We start from the raw sequence: 21208 nt of genomic DNA, 5'->3' as shown, positions 1-21208 counted from the left end.
GGTGTTATGCACAAACAATGAATCATGGAACACTTCATCTAAAACTAATGATGTAATGTATGGGGATTAACATAAGAATAAAAAAAAAAAAAGAAGGGAAGGATCAGAGAAGAGATAACGAATGAATGGGGTCATATAACTTCCCACAGTGGGAAGGCGAGAGCTGTGGACATGAGCCCAGTGAGGTTAGTATTGCTGGAGACAAAGACCAGAGCAGGGAGGCCAGCCTGACGGACAGCAGCTGGCGTGCGAGGCTCCTTCTGTGCCACCCCAAGTAATCTTCAGTGCAAACAAGCACAGAGGACTTGTTCATCTCATCCCAATGCAGGGTGTTAAGCAGAGAAGTGGTACGATTAAATTGGAATGCCAGATGATTGTTTCTCATTTAAGAAAAAAACGTCTATGCCCTACTGTGTGTGTGTGTGTGTTTGTGTGTGTGTGTGTTTAATTCTAGTATAGTTAACATAAAGTGTTACTGAGTTTCAGGTGTACAACATAGTGATTCAACACTTCCGTAACTGAGCTCAGTGCTCCTCACGGTAAGTGTACTCTTCATCCCCGTCCTCTGTTTCACCCATCCCCCGCCCCCCTCCCCTCTGCTAACCATCTGCTTGTTCTCTATAGTTAAGAGTCTGTTTGTTTTTTTTGTAAAGGTTTTATTTATTTATGAAAGAGAGAAAAAGCACGAGCTGGGGGCGGGGGGGATGCAGAGAGAGAAGCACCGCTGAGCAGGGAATCCGATGCTGGGGCTCGATCCCAGGACACTGAGATCATGACCTGAGCCATCCAGGCATCTAAGAGTCTGTTTTTTTATTTGTCTCTTTTTTTGTTTGTTTTTGTTTCTTAAATTCCACATATGATTAAAATCATATGGTATTTGTCTTTCTCTGACTCACTTATTTCACTTAGCATTATCACCTCTAGGTCCATCTATGTTGTTGCAAATGGCAAGATTTCATTCTTCTTTATGGCTGAATAATATTCCATTTGTGACTTGTGTGTGTGTGTGTGTGTGTACCATTTTTTCTTTATCTATTCATCTATCAGTGGACCATAATTTGACTATTGTAAATAAAGCTGCAATAAACATAGGGGTGTATATATCTTTTCAAATTAGTGTTTTCATATTCGTTGGGTAAATACCCAGTAATGGAATTACTGAATCATGTGGTAGTTCTATTTGTAATTTTTTGAGGAATCTCCATACTGTTTTCCACAGTGGCTGCACCAGTTTGCATTCCCATCTACACTGCATGAGGGTTCCTTTTTGTCCACATCCTTGCCAACACTTGTTGGTTTCTTGTGTTTTTGATTTCAGTCAGTGTGACAAGTGTGAGGTGATATCTCATTGTGGTTTTGATTTGCATTTCCCTGAGGATGAGTGATGTTGAGCATCTTTTCATGGGTCTCTTTGCCATCTGGATGTCTTCTTTGGAGAAATGTCTGTTCATGTCTTCTGCCCATTTTTCAATTACATTATTTGGGGTTTTTTGAGTTGTATAAGTTCTTTACATATTTTAGATAATAACCTTTTATCAGATATGTCATTTGTAAATATCTTCTCCCATTCTATAAGTTGTCTTTTAGTTTTGTTGATTGTTTCCTCTGCTGTGCAGAAACTTTTTATTTTGATGTAGTCTCAATAGTTTATTTTTGCTTTTGTTTTCCTTGCCTCAGGAGACATACCTAGAAAAACATCGCTATGTATGCCCTGTTGTTTTAACTTCTCATTTTGAATTAATTTTCGCCTCAGAGAAGAAAAGTTGGAAAAATAGTATATAGAGCTCCTTACCCAAATTCTAATGCTAACATCATACATGATCATAGTACAATTATCAAAACTGGGAAAACAACACGGATATAAGGTTTGCTAGTGGCATCCAACCTGTAACAGTTTCTCGGTCTTTTCTTACTGTATTAGATTCCTGGGGCTGCTGTAAAGTACCATAAACCAGGCGGCTTAAAACAACAGAAATTTATTCCCTCGCAGTTCTGGGGCTGAGAAGTCCAAAATCAAGACATTGGCAGGGCCCTGTGCCTTCTGAAATCTGAAGGATAGGATCCTTCCTTGCCTCCCCTCTAGCTTCTGGTGACTTGCTAGTAATCTTTGGGGTCCTTGGCTTGCAGCGGTGTGTCTCCAGTCTCTGCCTCCTGCCCAAATCCACCAGGAGCACTTTGATGTAGTTGAACCCCTTGTGTTTATTACTCCTTCTAGCCAGAGAGAACACACGCCATGGGGAACCATAGAGTGTCTCACTGAGAGTGTTGGAAAGAACTATTATAGGATTTGGGCTTTAATTGAATGAGTTGAGAAAGAGTCTAAGGAAGTAGGACTTCATCGAGATTGGACGCTGTCTGAAAGTGAGGGCAATTCTATGGGTCACAGAGGTTTATCTGTAGGGAGGGCAGAGCAGAGAAGAGGAAGAACTGTAATTGGTAATGAAGCAGAAGCAGTGACTCCTTTCAATAGAGGGGAGGTTTGGTGCTTTGTGGGTTTCACGGTGATTTTGGTTTTTGTCTTTGTCATGGTCTCAGAGCAACCTTGATGATGCTGATGCTCTGTGATATTGTCATGTCCAACGGACCACTGCCCTATGGTGAGCACCAAACTAGCTTGTGATAACACTGAGGCCAGTTCCTCCACGCGTGAGCTGCTTCCCCACCCCTCCCTCCGCTTTATCTCCATGTCTATAGAGGTATTTAGAATAGAAAATCAGCAGGTAGCAATGCTGGCTTCGTTGTGGGAATGGGGAGAATTAGAGGAGTCTGTGACTTCTCTGGCACCCATCAATGGCTAGCAGATTGAGTGGATGAGCCAGCAACCGAGCTCAGGAATACGGGCAGAAGAGCAGATTCGTAGGCAGAGATGGTAAGTTCAATTTCAACCATGCTGAGCCTCAAGTAACCAAGCCACTTTTTAATCTCATACCTTGGGAGTTGGCATTGTGCGCACACATATAAGCAGAAAACAAAAATCGCCAATATTAAAATAACTCCAGAAACATTCAGATAGCACCTGTCCAACAGGGACATTTAGGGTATTTATGCCTTAAACTACATTTTGTCTGCAGAGACAGCGCTTCCTAGGAATTCTGTTCCTCATCCAAACCCTCATTTTTTTTTTTAATTTTTTTTCAAATTTATTTTATTATGTTACGTTAATCACCATACATTACATCATTAGTTTTTGATGCAGTGTTCCATGATTCATTGTTTGTGTATAACCCCCAGTGCTCCATGCAGAACGTGCCCTCCTTAATACCCATCACCAGGCTAACCCATCCCCCCACTCCTCTCCCCTCTAGAACACACAGTCTGTTTAAAACCCTCAGTTTACAGCCATTCCTTCTTTCTACTTCCCAGTTTGTAGAACACACCCCTCGCTTAGCCCCACTCCTTCTTACTGCCTCTCAAAATGGAAATAAGCTCCCAATCAATTCCATTTCCCAGCCTACCATTCACTGTGGGTTAGAACGGCCCCAGTTAATTTAAAGCCAAGGCAGATGGCAATTCATCTTTGGCAATCAATGCAAATGCTGAAGGTCTGTTCTGGAACCGCCTGCAGCTAGCAGGGGAGAGGGGCTCCATGCAGCCTGCTTACATAAACGCTGGACATGCGGCGCTTCCCTCCAGGCTCAGCAGTCACCCACCTGCTGGCCCGGCCACTAAGGTCACTCCCCAGGAGGCCAGAGGCTGTGCAACCGGGTGTCAAGCCTGCTGTGGAAAGCGGTGGCGGGCTAGAGGGAGAGAACCCTGAGGTTGGCCTCAGAGCCCCCGGCAGCTTCTAGATGACCTGCGCTGAGCTGAATGAACACTGCTCCACAGTTTTCCCTGGCAAAGTGTTTTCGGAAAAGACATTGGAATGTATTTTGAAGTATCTGCAGAGAGGGTCCAGCACACAGTCAGTGTTCAGTAAATATTTGCTGCAGGATAGGGGCGCCTGGGTGGCTCAGTCGTTGGGCGTCTGCCTTCTGCCCCGGTCATGATCCCGGGGTCCTGGGATCGAGCCCCGCATCCGCGGGAAGCCTGCTTCTCCCCCTCTCACTCCCCCTGCTTGTGTTCCCTCTCTCGGTGTGTCTCTCTGTCAAATAAATAAAATCTTTAAATAAATAAATAAATAAATAAATAAATAAATAAATAAATAAATATTTGCTGCAGGATAAGTGAACGGCTTGACTCTGAGTGGGCAAACAGTTCTCCTGTGAGCCCTTACAAGGTCTCGGGGTTTTACCTGGATGTTTTTTCCTCTCATACGGACACATGAGACATGGCACCATGACCTATCAATCTACAAGAAACAGACCAGTTTGTTGGGAAACACTAAAAGACTACCAGCTCCTGGTTCAAATCCTGAGTGCCAAGGTTCTACATCCTTGAACTGATTTCAAGAACTTAGTCACTGGGAATGTTTAAAAATAGAAAACAGTCTATTTAAAATGTTCTTCTGCCTAGGGCCAGGGCCAAAAGAACAAAAGTGTCCCTTCATTCAAATTATAATTAAAGACTATTATTGAGTGGGTTTTGCTTCAACATCCTGAAAGGCAGAGACCCACAGCCGTTCCAGGCCAGCCCACAGAGAGGCATCATGGGGTGGGAGCCCCGCATCGTGGGGCGTCAGGGCCCTGCACAGGGGGTGAGCCCGACTCAGAGCTCGAGCTCATGAGCCTGAGATCAGGACCTGAGCCGAAATCAAGAGTCAGGATCCTGCATAAGTATTTGGCATCTTGTCAGGAGTCAAGGCCCTTCCTGCTTCCTGAAAGTTCTGTAATGAATATTCCAACATCCATTCCATACATTCTGCTTCCTTTGAAGAGCAATGCAAATGCTCCTGGAGAAGGGAGTGGGAGCAAGGAGTTTAATCTGTCTAAATCAGTCTCATCATCTTTGCCCCCATGTTTAGTGTAGGGGTGCTCAGGGACCTAACGTAGTCCAATCAGAGGGAAACCCGGGACTTCTCTTTCACGGTGAGATAAGAATGTGACGTCTCCCCTGGAAGAGCCCGGGAGGTGCTGGTAGGCGTCCTATGAGGGGTGATCTTCAGGAGGGAGCCAGTTCCAGAAAGGCAGAAAGCGAGGCTTGGTGACATGTTGGCACAGCTGAAGCATTTAATATTTCTTGAATTTTCACTGGCATTAACCAATACTTTATTTTTTAATTGTGTTTGAATCAGGGTTTTTTAAATCGATTTTTCTTTATTTATAAAAATAGCTTTTTAAAAATTATATATACTTTTTAAAAAGTTTTTTAAAATAAACTTTGAATTTTAGAACAATTTTGGATTTACTGATTTATTTATTTTGCTACTTGTGACCAAGAATGTCTCAAGGGGTGCCTGGGTGGCTCAGTCAGTTAAGTATCTGCCTTTGGCTCAGGTCATGATCTCAGGGCCCTGGGATTGAGCCCCATGTATGGCTCCCTGCTCAGTGGGGAGTCTGCTTCTCCCTCTCCTTCTGTCCTTCCCCTCACCCATGCTCTCTCTCTCAAATAAATAATATCTTTTTTTTTAAAGAATGTCTCAAATGATACAGCTGTAGAAATACCCATCTTCTCTCGGTAAGAGAAAAACATGTACCAAAAAAATCAGTAATGTTTCCAAAATAGGCTTTCTCATACATATTATTAAATTGAAAGATTCAATCCCATCATTTATTGAGAAAAAAGTTAGCAGAGTTTTTTCAAAGATAATTATTTTATTATACTTTTATTGAAAAGAATTTAATAATGTTCAAGAAACTAAAATTATAGCAACATATAGTTGTACCGCAATAGAATGTTCTTATTAATAGAATGCTATAAACATATTTATATAAATTTGCAATCATAATGTAAAATTATTTTTTTTAAGATTTTATTTATTTATTTGACAGAGAAATAGAGAGAGATCACAAGTAGGCAGAGTGGCAGGCAGAGGGAGAAGGAGAAGCAAGCTCTCCGCTGAGCAGGGAGCCGGATGTGGGGCTTGATCCCAGCACCCCAGGATCATGACCTGAGCCGAAGGCAGCTGCTTAACCGACTGAGCCACCCGGGCACCCCATTTTATTTTCATGCTTTAATTATGTTATCACGAACAGTTTCTCATATTTCCATATAATCTTTATAATTATAATTTTTATTTTTGAAAAATTTACAGCACTTTCATAATGTAATATACTTAGTCTCAATTTTGAGGACTTGTAGTTAGTGCTACAATGAACATCTTTATGAAGCGTACAGCTTTTTGCTTCTGTTGAATTGAGTGACCTAACATTTTCTAGAAGTATCTAACTCTTAGATGACATGGAGCCTTGGTCATCAAACTGCCTGGGAAGTAGTCTTGGCTTCACCATTACAAGCTGTTTGATCTTGAACAGATTACATCAGCTTTCTATGTCTTGGTTTTTTTTCATTTGTAGAATGGGAATAATCACAGCACCATTTCCAAAGAGTTATTTTAAAGACCAATTGTCATAATACATGTAAAAAGGTTTAAAACAATCCACAGAACATATTAAGTTCTCAAGAACTATGATATATTATTTGGAGTAATATTGGAGAATGAACATATTAATGTAAAAAATTCTATAACACTGAAGCCTTACCAGTTCTGCTTATTAGAAATGTTTTACCACTTTAGCAGATAGATCATTATGTCTCATGATTGCTTGAATTTTTATTTTTTGACTACAAAGGATGAACATTTATCTTGTATCTATTTTTTTTTAAAGATTTGTTTATTTATTTTAGAGAGAGAGCACAAGCAGGAGGGGCAGAGGGAGAAGGTCAGAGAATGTCAAGCAGATTCCACACCCACCTCGAAGCCCAACACTGGGCTCAGTCTCATGACCCTGAGATCATGTCCTGAGCCGAAATCAAGAGTCAGACACTTAACCGACTGAGCCACCCAGGCACTGTATTTATTTTATTTTTAATGTGTATGATCTATTCCATTTAATAAACCATTTTTTAAAATATATCTAATAGTCTGAAAGGTCTGACTCGTTGATTCATTTAGGCATGTGTATTAGTGTATTAATGTATTGTCGCTGGAACAAATTACCACAAATTCAGTGGCTTAAAACAATCCAGATTTATTCTCTTACACTTCCGGAAGCCAGAAGTCTAAAATCAAGATGTTGGCAGGGCTGTGTTCCTTCTGGATGGTTGGCCTCAAAGAGTGGTTCTCCTGGCCTTTTTAAGCTTCTAGAGGCCACTTGCCTCCTTGGCTCATGGCCCTTTCTTACAAGGAGCCTTGCGATTATATTGGGTCACTCAGATAATCCAGGATAATTTCTCCATCTCAAGATCCTAAATTTAATCACATCTGCAAAGTTCCTTGCACAGATTCTGGGAACTAGCACGTGGATATCTTTGGGGGGCAGGTGGGGTGCATTATTCAATCTATGACAACACACATGTATTGGTTCTTACACACACACACACACATACACACACGTGTTGAGCACCTGTCCTGGGTGCTGGAGCCAGAGGGATGAAATAAGACACCAAGTCTGTTTTCAGGGAACTCATGTTATTACCAGTGGAGATGGGCATGAAAGAACTGAGAGAAAGAGAGAAAGACGGGAGGAAGGAGGGAGGGAGGAAGGAAAGTAGAGAGAGGGAAAGAAAGTCAGCACTTCGGTAAAAAGATTGAAATGCTATGGCAGCCTAACAGAAAAACTTGCCCAGATTCCTGGGGGCCCAGAGGCATCACAGAAGAGGGAACAACTGAGCTTGTCCTTAGAAGCTAAGTAGGAGGCACCAGGCAAATAAGGGAAAAGCCATTCCTGGGGAGGAGACTGAACTGCAGAGGGACAGAGATGTGCAAGGACATTAAACAGTGCGACAAAGGCAAGCAACTTGGTTTCATTCGAGGCAGGCTATTTCATACCGAGTAGCAGAGGACGGATGGCCTATGCTAAGAAGTTAAAGAACCTGTGGGTAAAGGGGAAGCTGGTGTCAAGGTAAAAACAGGCAATGAACTGATTTGATCAGTGCTTTAATCCGTCCATGGCTGGGATAGACTGAATGACGGGAACCTTACAGTTGCCTGGTGGAGGAGTGGTAAATCCCATTTATCTTTCTTTTTGTTTTAATGGGTACCTAATACAATAACTAGAAAGGAAAAGAAATGAACTGGATGATGTTAAAGTTCCTTTCTGACCTAAAGTTCTCTGGTATCACAATCCCTATTCAATTTGTTCTCCCCATGGGACTGGTAATTACAATACTTTAGCTACTAGGCCTAGAGTAAAAAAATTACATTTACTCCCAGGACTTACAAAAGAAGTTTTTAGATAAGTAGCTACTAAAAAGTGTTATTAAAAAATTACTCAATTATTTCCCCCGATGTATACTCCAAAGCCTTTGGATAGATTGTTACTTCCTTACAAAAGCACACTATAAAAGCAATACCATATTCCTTATAACCTAAAAGCAGCAAAACCCTTCAGACCACAGACTCAGAAAAACAATGTTTATTGTTCTTTTTTTTTCTTAATTTTAATAAATTGTTGGACAATTTAAAGGTTGAATTCTAGAGTCATGAGTTAATTTCTAGAAAGTTTTTCCTAAGGCATGTAAATTTCTGGGGTTTGTAAAATTTCTCATCCACTTCTTATTCTACTTCTTTAGACCTTCCAATTTCCTTTAACCACTTCCATGTTTTGATTTATCTCAAAAGGGCAGCATTTAACTTTTGCTCTTCTGCCATTGAATCTCTTTCCTGTGACTTCTCAACAGATCCCTACTTTTACTCGTTCAGGGTGGTTGTGAAGACCAGTAACGAGGTATGACCTGAAACAGGCTTAGAAAGTACCTGGGCATTGTAGACATGTAGTGTGTGAAATATTATCTACATGAACTTTGTGGAAACTGAGCACATTATCCTATGAAATAGTCAAAAACTTGTCAAGATAATGGTCTTATTAAACAGTCTCTCATAATGGAGCGCCTGGGTGGCTCAGTTGGTTGAGTGCATGACTGTTGATTTTGGCTCAGGTCATGATTTCAGGATCATGGGATTGAGCCTTGTGTCGTTGGGCTCCAGCTCAGCGCAGTCTGCTTGGGATTCTCACTCTCCCTCTCCTCTGCCCCTCCTCCCGCTCACGCACATGCTCTCTCTCTCTCTCTCTTTTATTTTTTTAAAGATTTTATTTATTTATTTGACAGACAAACACAGCTAAAGAGGGAATACAAGCAGGGGGAGTGGGAGAGGGAGAAGCAGGCTTCCCATGGAGCAGGGAGCCCGATGTGGGGCTCGATCCCAGGGACCCTGGGATCATGACCTGAGCCGAAGGCAGACGCTCAAAGATTGAGCCACCCAGGCGCCCCCTCTCTCTAAAATAAATAATCTGTCATAAGTCTCCAGCATCTTTCTTCAGAAATAATAATAATTTATGGCCCAAAAGGAGAGAGGGAGGGCCATGGGCCAAGGCACCCCCACAGGTTCTACCTGAGCCTGTTCTGGCCTCAAGCAGTGGTTCCCAAACTTCAGTACCCATCAGCCTGGACCAAGGTCTACATCGGTGTGAAAAGTCCCGTGAGTACATCAACAGCAAGGTCCCATTAATGATTTAGGATTTACTGCCATGGTTTTTAATCCCAGCTGCATTTTTGAGTCACTTGGGAATATTTTGAAGCATACCCGTACCCAGGCCCCAACCCAGACCAATTAAATCAATTCTCTGGGGCGCCTGGGTGGCTCAGTCGTTAAGTGTCTGCCTTCGGCTCAGGTCATGATCCCAGGGTCCTGGGATCGAGCCCCGCATCGGGCTCCCTGCTCTGTGGGGAGCCTGCTTCTCCCTCTCCCTCTGCCCACCCCCTACTCATGTTCTCTCTCTCTCTCAAATAAATAAATAAAAATCTTTAAAATAAAATAAAATAAAATAAATCAATTCTCTGGAGGTGGTGCCCAAGTGTGATTACAGTTTAAAAAACTCCCCACCAGCTGAGAGTATCGTCCATGTAAACAGTTCCCAAACCATGGGAAATCCCTGCCTCAGCTTCCCAGGACTCCCTAGAAAAGGGCCGATGGGGCCCAGATATCTGGGTGATTGTTCCAGAATATCCAAAGCTCCTGAAATCCAACTCAAACTGAAGCTGTACTTGAAAGAGTCTACATTCTGTTGTCTTGGGAAAAGTTGTTTGGAAAAAAACCAAACAAACTGAATCCATGCTCTAAGGGCCGTAACTGAAAAAAGTGTCACTTAGCACGTATTTATTGAACACCCATGAGGAGTGCCAGGTAAAGATGAAAAAGAAATGGTTGTCTTCAAAGACATCTCACTCCAGTAGGGCTATTTTTATGTAGGTTTGAATACCCTTGATTATGAATAGCTTGTCACTCTGATCAAGGTAATCAAACTTGATTTTAATGAGGTCAAAACCCTTTCTAAAAGAAATGAAGTGTCTCAACAAGGGGTTCATTTAAGAAACACAAACTCAGCCCAGCTATCTTGAATGACGAGGGATTTATTTAAGGATTCATATGTATCTCACGGAACACAAATGGAACAGACACAGCTGGGCCTCACCAGGGACTGGGTCTGGAAAGCCATCAGGAACTAAAGTAACTACCTTTTTATCTATTTTTGAGGTGCATGATTCCCAATATAGGTCTTCTTCCTTCTCGATGCAGACCAGCTTCTCTGCTCACCTCACCACATGGAAGGAAATTTGGACTCAGTCCCCACCCCCAAATTAACTGCCTCAGTCCCTGTGTCCCTTCAAACTTCTGAGAATCTGGTTGGCTTGGTTTGTGTATTATTGTGCTTTCTCTGGGCAAGGCTCTATCCACCCTTTGTCCAGTGAGCAGTGGTGAGCAAAGCTAGAGGGGGTGTGGAACTCCCCCTTTGAGGAGGTGGTTGAGGCGGGTTTTCTGGGCAAGCTATGAGCGGGGCCGCTAAACCCACTGATATGGCCACAGAGGAGAAGTTATATTTGTCGCATTAACAATACAAACTAAACTGTCTACAAAAAAGAAAAATGCACAGTAAAAATGGGAAGAATAAAAGTTAAGCCTATAAAACATGCAAACACAGTATTAGCGACACTTACATAATGCAGCCATGATCAAACAAGAATTGTTTTCTTTACACTTGCTAAGGTTAATCATTAGCTAATGAAGAACAAACTCACTAGACAACATTTGTTCTGCTTCGCCCCGATACATTTTTTTAAAAGATTTTATTTATTTGACAGAGAGAGAGAGAGAGAGCACAAGCAGGGGGAGCGGCAGGGAGAGGGAGAAGCAGAATCCTCGCTGAGCAGGGAGCCCGATGTGGGACTCGATCCCAGGACTCTGGGATCATGACCTGAGCCGAAGGCAGACGCTTAACCGACTGAGCCACCCAGGCGCCCCTGCCCCAATACATTTTTAAATTTGTTTCTGTTGAAAATCGATTTTAGGGTTTGCTGTAAATTCATTTTTTTTTAATTTTGCAAAAATATTGACACAATGCCAGTTCCTAACTATATAAAATCACACTGGAACAAACAGTCTCACTGCCAACCCCGTGGCCTTCACCCCACTGTTCCCCTCCCCTACACAGACCACCATTTTTGTTATCCTGCCAGTGACTGTTTCGTAAAAGAGAAGCAAGCACACACATATATTTTTAGCTCCCCTTCTTTCATTCACAAAAGGCAGCATTTTATATAGTGTGTGAACCTTATTTTTTTACCCCCCACAGGACACCATTGGCCTGGAAACCAGTACAATCAGAACATAGAATTTAGGCCCCCTCTTTTTTGGCTGCAAAGTGCTTCAGTGTGTGGGTGACTAACTGCTTAGCTTCCATCTTTTGCTATTCTAAGTAACACCTCCATGAATAAACTTGTACACGTTATTTCACATCTGTAGAGATGTATCTTTAGAATAGATGCCTAAAAAAAGCTTTCTGGGACAAAGGGTAAAGGCTTTAGTAATTTTGCTGGATATTGCTGAATCCCCCTCCACAGGGCTTGTGACACTTTGCATCCGATGTATGAGAGCACTTGGCTCGCCACGGCCTCACCAATCGTGTTGGTGAAACTTCTGGATTTTTGCCAATCAGATGGGTCAGAATTGGTACTTCCACGTAATTTTCATTTGCATCTCTCTTACTGTGAGTGGAGTCGATCATCTTTCATATAGGGTACTTTACCTCTTTGGTAATAAAATTCTTAACTTTGAGGTCATCAGAGACTCACATGCAGTTTTCAGAAATGACACAGAGAGACCCCGGACCCTTTCCCCTGTCCTGCATGCAGTTATAATGCCATGTCACAGCTACCATACTGACCCACAGTCAAGATACACAACAGTTCCTGACCTTTCTTTGTAGGGGACATTCCTAGGAGTTGGACAAGATGGGGTAAATGCATTCCACTGACTTCTCCCACTAATCACCAAACAACAACGAAACCCCACCAGAAGACTGAAAGGTGGAGTATAGAAGGCAAACTCCCAGGGGACGTGGGGACTTGATGAGGAACAACCCAGGTGTGAGTTCTGGGAGTTTTTTTTTCTTGCCCCCTCAGTATCCCAGCCTGGGTGCTAGATAGGTCTGCAGCCCAGAAATGCTAATAGCAGACCCTCCCACCCCCATCCAAGCAAAGCCTGTTCTCTGTAGCCCAAGAGCCTAGAAGAGCACAGGCCATCAGGCAGACACCTTTCCAACATACCTGTCTATTCTACCAGAAAAGACAGGGCCCTCTCCATCTGAAACCCGCAATCATGTCCCCTCCACTCCCCACCTCCACCTTCTCCATGGTAGAGGTGAGGCTCTCCCTCACAGAGCCTGTGGATGCAACTCTTTGGGAACTCCCCACTTCTATATGACCTGTCCAAGACTTTCTCCATTTTTCTATTGGGTTTCCAAGAAGATTGTAAAATATTTAGAGGCAAAGGGGTGGCCCCCGTGAGAAGCCCTTGGCAAGCATTTCCCTTGCTTGGCTGTGGCCTACGTGGGGGAAGGAACTGCCTTATTTGCTCTCACGTCCTCAGCACAGCACAGTGCCTGACGTAATAGCAGGTGCTTAGTAACTGCCCGGACGTACTGGGGTTGGAGAGACCAGAAACAAGGCTGCCAGAAGTTGCCAAGCAGGTTAAAAGACTGGTTAATTACTCTATGCAAAATGACATTTATACAAGGTCAAGGGATAAGAGAATAATGAAGGGGAAGTCTGGTTACCATGGTGACCCTGTTCTGTCTGAACAAAAGCACTCACAGGATTTCATAAGGACTCCAGGGAAACAAATCGCTGCCATGATTTTTTCCTGATTCTAACAACAGTGGTGGTGGAAGAGAAGAAAGAAGGAAAAACAGGTGAAGAAAGGGAGGAGGAGGGATAACTGTGTAAAATAAAGTCCTTGGAAATCAACTAAATGCATTTTAAAAAGTGCCTCAGATAGAAATTATGTTCCACAGGTAAATTAACACCTTCTCTCTGGTATGAAGTCAAACAGGTGTTTCTAGCATCTACTCTCATTCTTTCTTCAACACAGTAGTGTCTTGTGACATTTATTTTATGGGAAGGATGACTTTCACTTTCCAGGTTTTTTTTTAAATTTAATAAAAATTTTAGCAGTGAATTCTTCACTATTCTATTTCTTTTATACACTAATCTATAATAATTTTTAAAAAGATTTATTCTCTACCTCAAACTAATATACTATGTTAATTTAAGTAAAATTTAAAAAAATAAAGATTATTTGAGAGAGAAAGAGCTGGGGGGGAGAGGCAGAGGCAGAGGGAGAGAATGTCAAGTGGACTCCCTGCTGAGCGTGGAGCCCAACGAACGTGGAACTCATCTCATGACCCTGAGATCATGACCTGAGCCAAAATCAAGAGTCAGACACTTAACCAACTGAGCTACCCAGGTGCCCCTACATTAATTTTCTAAAGCTTAGTACCTTTAAATTTTAAAAATGTGTTGAGTAAAAAGATGGGCCTGGCTCCCTATTCAGATAGATTTATAGGTAGGTCGAAATGCATCTTGATGATGGCACTTAATAGTCCTGATTAAGGCACTGATCCTGCTGAACACAGCTCTGAGTAGGTATGACATATGGAGTAATAGCGTAATTTAGAATGCTATGGAGTGTTCTGCCCTAACAGATGGCAAACAGTGTTGCCCTGACAGGATGGTCATTCACTGAGCGCTGTGCAGGATGCTGGGTATACAAAACCAAATGGCACTGACCACTGCCCTCAAAGAGCTAACAGTCTTTGAGAGAAAAAGAAAACGCATAAGCAAATTTAATGGCGTAAGACATGCTTTAATAGTGCAGTACTACATGTAGGGGGCAGGAGTGCAGGAGAGGGAGGGGCAAATTTTACTTGGGTCGGCCAGAGACAGCTTCCAGAGGAGCTAGTCTTTTTTCTTTTTTTTTTTTTAAGCAGGCTCCAAACCCAGTGTGGAGCCCAATGCGGGCCGTGAACTCACGGCCCTGAGATCAAGACCCAAGCCAAAATCAAGAGTTGGACACCCAACCAACTGAGCCACCCAGGTGCCCCAAGAGCTTGAGTCTTTAAGAGATAGGTAGGAGACCCTCTGGTGGATGAGGGTAGAAAAGGTCAATGGGAGTAGTTCACGGGCAACTGGAGAATGAAACAGGGTGCGAGAGGGATGGGCAGGGAGGTGTTCGTCCTGCAGAGGCCAGCAGAAGCCAGATCATTCAGGCCCTGGTCTGAGCAGCAGAAATATTTGGACATTTTTCTAGAAGTAGGCAATGGGGAGCCACTGAAAGATTTAAAGCACAGTAGTATTTCAAAAGACAGAGTTTTGTGTGTCAAGATGGAAGACATATTCAAAACAGAAGGCATACCTTTGCAGTAAGACTGGGAGGATCCACGCACTTGTTGCAGAAACAAAAGACCCTACAGATTGAAGAGGGACTTCAGAGGTGGAGCTAACACCTTGATTGTACGGAGGAGAAAGGCGAGGGTGACTCACAGATTTGGCCTTGAGTTCCTAAGTGGACGGTAAAACAAGAGGAAGACCAGGTTTTGAAGATGGATATGATAAATTCAGCTTAGGACATACCGGGTTTTGAGTTTCTGTGAACAAGCAGGTCGAGATGACCCATAAGTTGATGATGTGGGTCAGGAGCTAACAATTCTCAGCTGGACATTTGGCTTGAGAGCCTCCTGCTTGTACTTAGGGACGTCATGAGGTTAAAGTTCTGCGAGTATAAGAGATCACCTGCTGTATGTGGCTGTTTACATTTATCTAAGACTTAACAAAATCCAGTTCCTGGCTCACGCCAGCCACATTTCAAGTGCTCAACAACCACATGTGGCTAGAGGCTACCATACTGGACAGCACAGTCCCAGAACCTTTCCATCATTCTAAAACATTCCACCGGACAGTGTTACCCAGTGGTCCTAGAAACTGAGTTACTGATCAGAGAGAAGGGGCAAAGAATGGAAAGCAGAGGAAGAAGGGTCTTCCAAGGAAACTGGGAAGAAAATAGGTGAAAAAGCCAAGCCCAAAAGCCAAGGTAGGATAGAAAAAGCAGTAGAGGCCCACATGGCATTTAACTTTCTCAGTCACAATACTGAGAGAAGCTACACGTTACTGAATGCCTTCCATAAGCAAAGTATTGTAACAGGTGCTTCCCACGCTACCTAAAATCACACAAGCCTCTGAGCAAACGGAGCCCGATTCCCACTTGCTACATTTCTCCTCATGACTATTACTGCTAAAATTTAATTTTGCACCTTTGCCAATTTTACTAATTGTTTACATGCATTATCATGTATAGATAGGGTAATCACTAACTTCATTTCCTAATGGAATCAAAGAATGCAATATTATTTTTAAAATATGATCCAAGATAACTTGCATGAAAGAAAAGCCTGTTACTGTTGAGCTGAAAACTGACTTAATTATAAGCCAAGTTTTTGCTCAGCATGTCAGGCGCTGGGCTCAGTTCTCTGTTAGGATTAGCTTATTTAAGTTCTTCAGCAATCCTTGGGTAGTTCCTATCATCCTCAACTGTAAGATCAGGAAACTGAAGACCACCGGGGTTTAAAATTTTGCTAAAATGTCCCAGTGAACAAGGAGGGGATCTCTGAATTCAAACTCAGGTCAGTCTGATTCCAGCGTCTTTGCTTATAACCACTGCCTTCCACACAGTCCTATTAAAAGTTAACTGTAAATCCTCAAGATTCACTGTAGACAAACGATGATCTCAACTACCCTTCTGATACATAGGGTATACAGCTAAGAAACATTCCGTGCCTTGGGAAAAGCTTCTCCTACAAAGATGTTCTATTGGCCTAATACTGCCTTAGTAAAATCTAAAACCAGTGTTTGCAGAGGACACAATTGAGCACCTCATTTCATAGTACGTCGGTTTTTCAGTTGTTTCCATGACTGTTTTACTCACAGAAGACAGTAAATTCCACTAGTGTAGGTAATGTCTGAATCTTATCGGAGATCAAAGACTTCAACTGATGGAGTTAGGAGGATGAAATTAGCAACAGAATTCAGGTCCACCAAAATATGTTATAGGAATGTGTTGAGAAAGATACAAGCTTTATTTTTACAACCTATATATTTTTCTTTTAATTGTAGTATAATTTTGAGTGACATAGCACTATGTTCTCTGAAGTCACTTAAATTAAGAGCAATACAGTATATGCTCCTCAAGAACAGCCTTCTCTAAATAAAACAATCTGGGTCCAGAATATCTTCACAACCTTAAATCCATGTGTTTAAGACAGGACAAAAAAAATACATATATAAGATCATTAAACTGAGTTGGCATGTTTCATCAGAGGACACATTAGTACCATAGGTAGGAACCTGGGCCAGACTAAGCCAACTCAATTTTATGGCTCTGCATGATCTAAATGACTAAGAGATTATGATTCCACGATTGGCTTTCTTTGTGACATAAGAGTCACTACCCCGCTAGCTCATACTATGCATAAAAATTAATAATAATTCATTACACAAATAATTTAAGTTGACAAAATTCATGATCTCACATTCCAGGCCCACATACAAATCTAGTCCCTAGATATTATCTCCCTTAAAGATCTTCAATACTACTTGATACCTAGAAAACAAGAAGGGGATTGACCACCAACACACCAGCTTAGTTTACTCAAGTTTGCAGGCAGAAGAAATGTTAAAAACGACTCCTGGGGTGCCTGGGTGGCTCAGTCGTTGAGCGTCTGCCTTTGGCTCGGGTCATGGTCCCGGGGTCCTGGGATCGAGCCCCGCTTCGGGCTCCCTGCTCGGCAGGAAGCCTGCTTCTCCCTCTCCCACTCCCCCTGCTTGTGTTCCCTCTCTCGCTGTCTCTGTCAAATAAATAAATAAATAAATCTTAAAAAAAAAACACAAAAAACCAAAAACCGACTCCTTAAATATCCTTCTTGATACAGTAGATTACTAACTGTACTGATGAAAAATATTTAAATATTACTGTGTCTTTTCTGAGTTAAAAACTATGAGATCACTAAATGTATTTAAACTGTTGCAAAGGCAGATGCAGTGGTCGCTTTATGCTTCTGTTGCCATTCTCGTGCAACCAAGGTATTCATGAACAGTTCGCCTCAAAATTAGGAAAACAAACACAACAAAAAGCCCAGATAACCCCCAAAAAGTTCCTGAGCAAAAATAATTACAGTGTCACACAGAGTCTTTAGAACATTATATTTCATAAAAGACAATGATAAAAAAGTACAAACATTTCCATGAGAAGCAAAAAAAAAAAAATGAGAGTACAAGAAATTACTAGCATTTATTTCAGTGCATTTATGTAGAAGCCTTTCAGATCTAATAAATAAAATAATCTTAAGTACACTTCCTCTTTCTGATAAACAACACTATGGCCATTTTAGATCTCTCAATTGGCATACTTGTAAATACAAGGCAACAAATCTAGAGTACTAATATTTGTCTGAAAAGTACACAGAGAAATATAACAGATACAAGCAGAGGCCAAATCAAATGACACAAAATCTGCTTTCACTTGTAGGAAGCCTCCAAAAGAAGGACAATACTGTATTGGTTATTTTTCCATTTTACTTTAAAATGGATATCAATATTTTGGTTGTAAAAGGAGTCTAAGCAAGTTTTTAACACGTAATTATGTATTTGTATAATACTGTAAATAAGCTTTCTGATCGAACAGGTTTTCACAAAATATGAGCAAATTTAAATGCGGATTTTAAAAAAATACTCATGTGTACCCTTTTCCCTCTCTTTTCTACAAACAGGCTCATTAATCATTACTTCTCTCTCGAGGTGAAAGGCACAACGTAACATTCCCAGTTAGTGCCATAGGGACCTCAAAATAGCTCCATGTCCACATATATGTGTTTCTTGACTTTGAAACTAAGAAATACAACAGGTAAGTTATCAGAGGATGTCTTTATAATTTTAGAAAGGTTTCAACTTGCTTGATTTGATTTGTTCAGAAATAAAATACTTTTTCTGTTGGCATACCTCGCATTGCACTTGATACAGAATAGGCAATCAATACATGTTCCCTAAGAAATCCACCAAACATAATGATAAAAAGAATTTCCATTTGCAATGTATTTGTTAATTTTTATGGAACAGATTTTCATAAAATGAAGATAACTGAGCAAAACTATCACTCTTCTGGAAACATGTAAGTCATTCTTTATAGGCAAAAAAATATTAGGTATGCACTTAAAAAGCAAAACAAAACAAAAAAAAGGGGGGGAAAGCAAAAAACAAACTAATGAGATGATTTTCACAGGATGACATACCGTATTCAAAACTGAAGAGAGCAAAATAACATGGCTCACCCATAAAACAAAAATGGCTATTAGACTTAATCCAAGAAAATAAGGCAGATTCTAGTAGAACTGAGCTCTCCTGAAACTGTAAAATGTGTATCAAAATGAGGATTCCAAATGTGGGCAGCTCCACATTAAAAAGCAAAAAATACGTTTTACGAGTAAGACTCAGAAACAGCCCTAATTTTCCCCACAGTTAAAATATGTAAGTATTAAAAAAATATTTAAGTATTATTGGGTTAATTATGCTCTTATGCCCCTACTATCTTGTTAGTGATCACAAATGTTAACATTCCCAACCAACTTTCATTTCACCAAATTAAAAAAACTACATTGGCTATGAGACCAAAATGAACAGATATACAAATTCAGAACAAATCTCTTACTTTTCAGAAGGTTTGATTTTTTTGTGATTTTGAGTACCACCAAAAAAATGGAAGATAAATATCTTGGAAATATTGCTAAAGAAATAAATATGGAAAATTCTGTTTGCTATCATAAGGGAGAGTGATCAATTTTTTCAAAGTATAAGAATTTCAATTACATTATGATTTGGTTTGTGGTCATTTGTATTACTAATATTGCCATAAAAGATGATACTTCAAAATTAAACTTAAACCTGAGATAAATAACCATATTTCTGTTTTAGGTGAACAATCCATAAGGCAAATATTATCCCAACTTCCCTCATAGATAGATTTCTATTGTTCTTCATTGTTTTTGAAGATTCACTTTATAGATAATTTTTTGTTTTAAATTTGTGAAAATATTAAGATATTTTCTAGAATCTTTGGTTAACTACAGTTGATAATTTTCTAAGTAAGGATATTGTTTGGTTTTGCCATGAAAACTTCATCCAAATTTAAGATCAAGTAATATACTGGATGTCAGGTAGTGAGACCTGTTCTCAGAGAAGTGTCCTAGAACATCAATGCATTTAAATAACTGATTATATATTTTAAATCATTTCAGTGAGGCAATTTTAAGAATACCAGAAATGTAATTTCTTAAAAGTGAAAAAAAATATATAGTTCTAATAAACCTGGCCGACATTAAAGGTTCCCTTCAAAAACTTCAAATTCTATGAGTCTGAGAATTAAACTTAAAATTTGTCTTTATCTACTAAGCATTTATCTTCATAAAAATAGAACATTTAATTTCTTATCTAATAGTATAATTCATTTGTATATTATAAGTACTACTGGGTTTTCCATAGCTCATTCTTTTAAAAAAAATTGTTTTGATTTTTTTTAAATGAAAATTGTTTTCTGGCTCTTCTGAACTAGAAATAATGAAAGTGCTGTTCACTATGAATTAAAAAAAAAAATAGTGTACAAATACACACAACCTCGGGAAGATTTTTTTGAGGCACAAAATCCCTGACAATTACACCAAAGATACATGAAAGACAGTTAATTAACATAAAGAGGTCCTTTATATCATGTTACGTCACAACGTTTAAGATTTTCTTGGTAATACTCATGCAATGTGCATAAACAATATGGTTGTGATTTAGCAAAATCTGATGAGATTGCAAGCAAGGAAAAAAACAGGTAATCCTGGTAGGAAGAAAAGTGGTCTAAGTCCTTTCTTCTTACCCTGTAAAACCCTAAGAAAGCTGTGACTTCTTCCACACAAAAGGCTGAAGGTCTAAAGCTCAAAACTAGTATATAACAGTTTACTGTAGGAGTTGGCTGTCAATTATTGACAGTTCCTTCATTTCACACAAGGGTTAACCTTTGTTTAGTGACATAAATTTGCATTGTTTTCTTCCATGCAAATAAAAAATGTCTATAAAAGTCCGATAAAGGCATAACCAATTACATGCAAAACTGCAACACATCATCTTTTTCAACAATTTGAACACGTTGATTTACATCACATATATACAAAACATGTTTAAACAGAAATAAAGCATTCTCTTGAATTAAATTATATATTTTAGTATAAAAATTTTCTCTTTGTAGGGAGCTCTCTTAACTTCCAGATTTCAGCAAGGGCATCGGGTGTCTGCAGGGCTCGCCGTGGGGGTGTGTCTCAGAGAAGAGGATGGGTGATGGTCTCTAACCTCACACTGTAAACAAGGGCTGCTGGCTCTTCTCACGCAGCAGGGCACCATGACACATCCATTCACTGACCTCCAGTAAGAATAGACTCCCAGTTGATGATCCAGCATTGCAGTCTATCTTGCCATGAGAGCTACTTCTTTTAGTAGTCTTCAATTGGAGCTAACTCTGGCATGAGGTTTACAGATATATTTGTATACAACCTATCAACCAGTATTTTTGGCGTATATATTAAATTGTTCAACCCATCAATGTACTGACGCTCTTTTGAATATCTTAGTAATTTATACCTACGGTGTTAGAGAAAAAAATGAAAAATAACAGCAACACGTTCAAAAAGAAAAACTGACAACAAATATGCTCAAGGTCGTTCTTATTTAAAGCTTTTTCAATTTTTAC

The 21208-nt window shown here is 40.5% G+C and overlaps 1 protein-coding gene across 7 annotated transcripts in view; it reads right to left on the bottom strand.

The window, feature by feature from the left end:
• Nucleotides 1-3392: 3392 nt before the first annotated feature.
• Nucleotides 3393-21208, bottom strand: part of B4GALT6 (beta-1,4-galactosyltransferase 6) — an 81802-nt gene continuing 63986 nt past the window's right edge. For 5 of the 7 annotated variants that reach the window (XM_081801449.1, XM_081801450.1, XM_081801452.1 and 2 more), the window contains one exon: nucleotides 17612-21099. In XM_081801449.1, the coding sequence (XP_081657575.1) occupies nucleotides 20952-21099 (148 nt within the window). In that variant the 3' untranslated portion in view covers nucleotides 17612-20951. Of the gene's footprint in view, nucleotides 4082-17611; nucleotides 21100-21208 lie in introns of those variants that run through there. The other 2 variants (XM_081801447.1, XM_081801451.1) reach the window with 2 other exon arrangements.

This window comes from Leptonychotes weddellii, chromosome 13 (assembly GCF_054177405.1).
Source record: "Leptonychotes weddellii isolate Sample4059 chromosome 13, ASM5417740v2, whole genome shotgun sequence".
Classification (NCBI taxonomy): domain Eukaryota; kingdom Metazoa; phylum Chordata; class Mammalia; order Carnivora; family Phocidae; genus Leptonychotes; species Leptonychotes weddellii.
The sequence above is the reverse complement of the archived record's forward strand: the minus strand, read 5'-3'. Positions and strand labels throughout refer to the sequence as shown.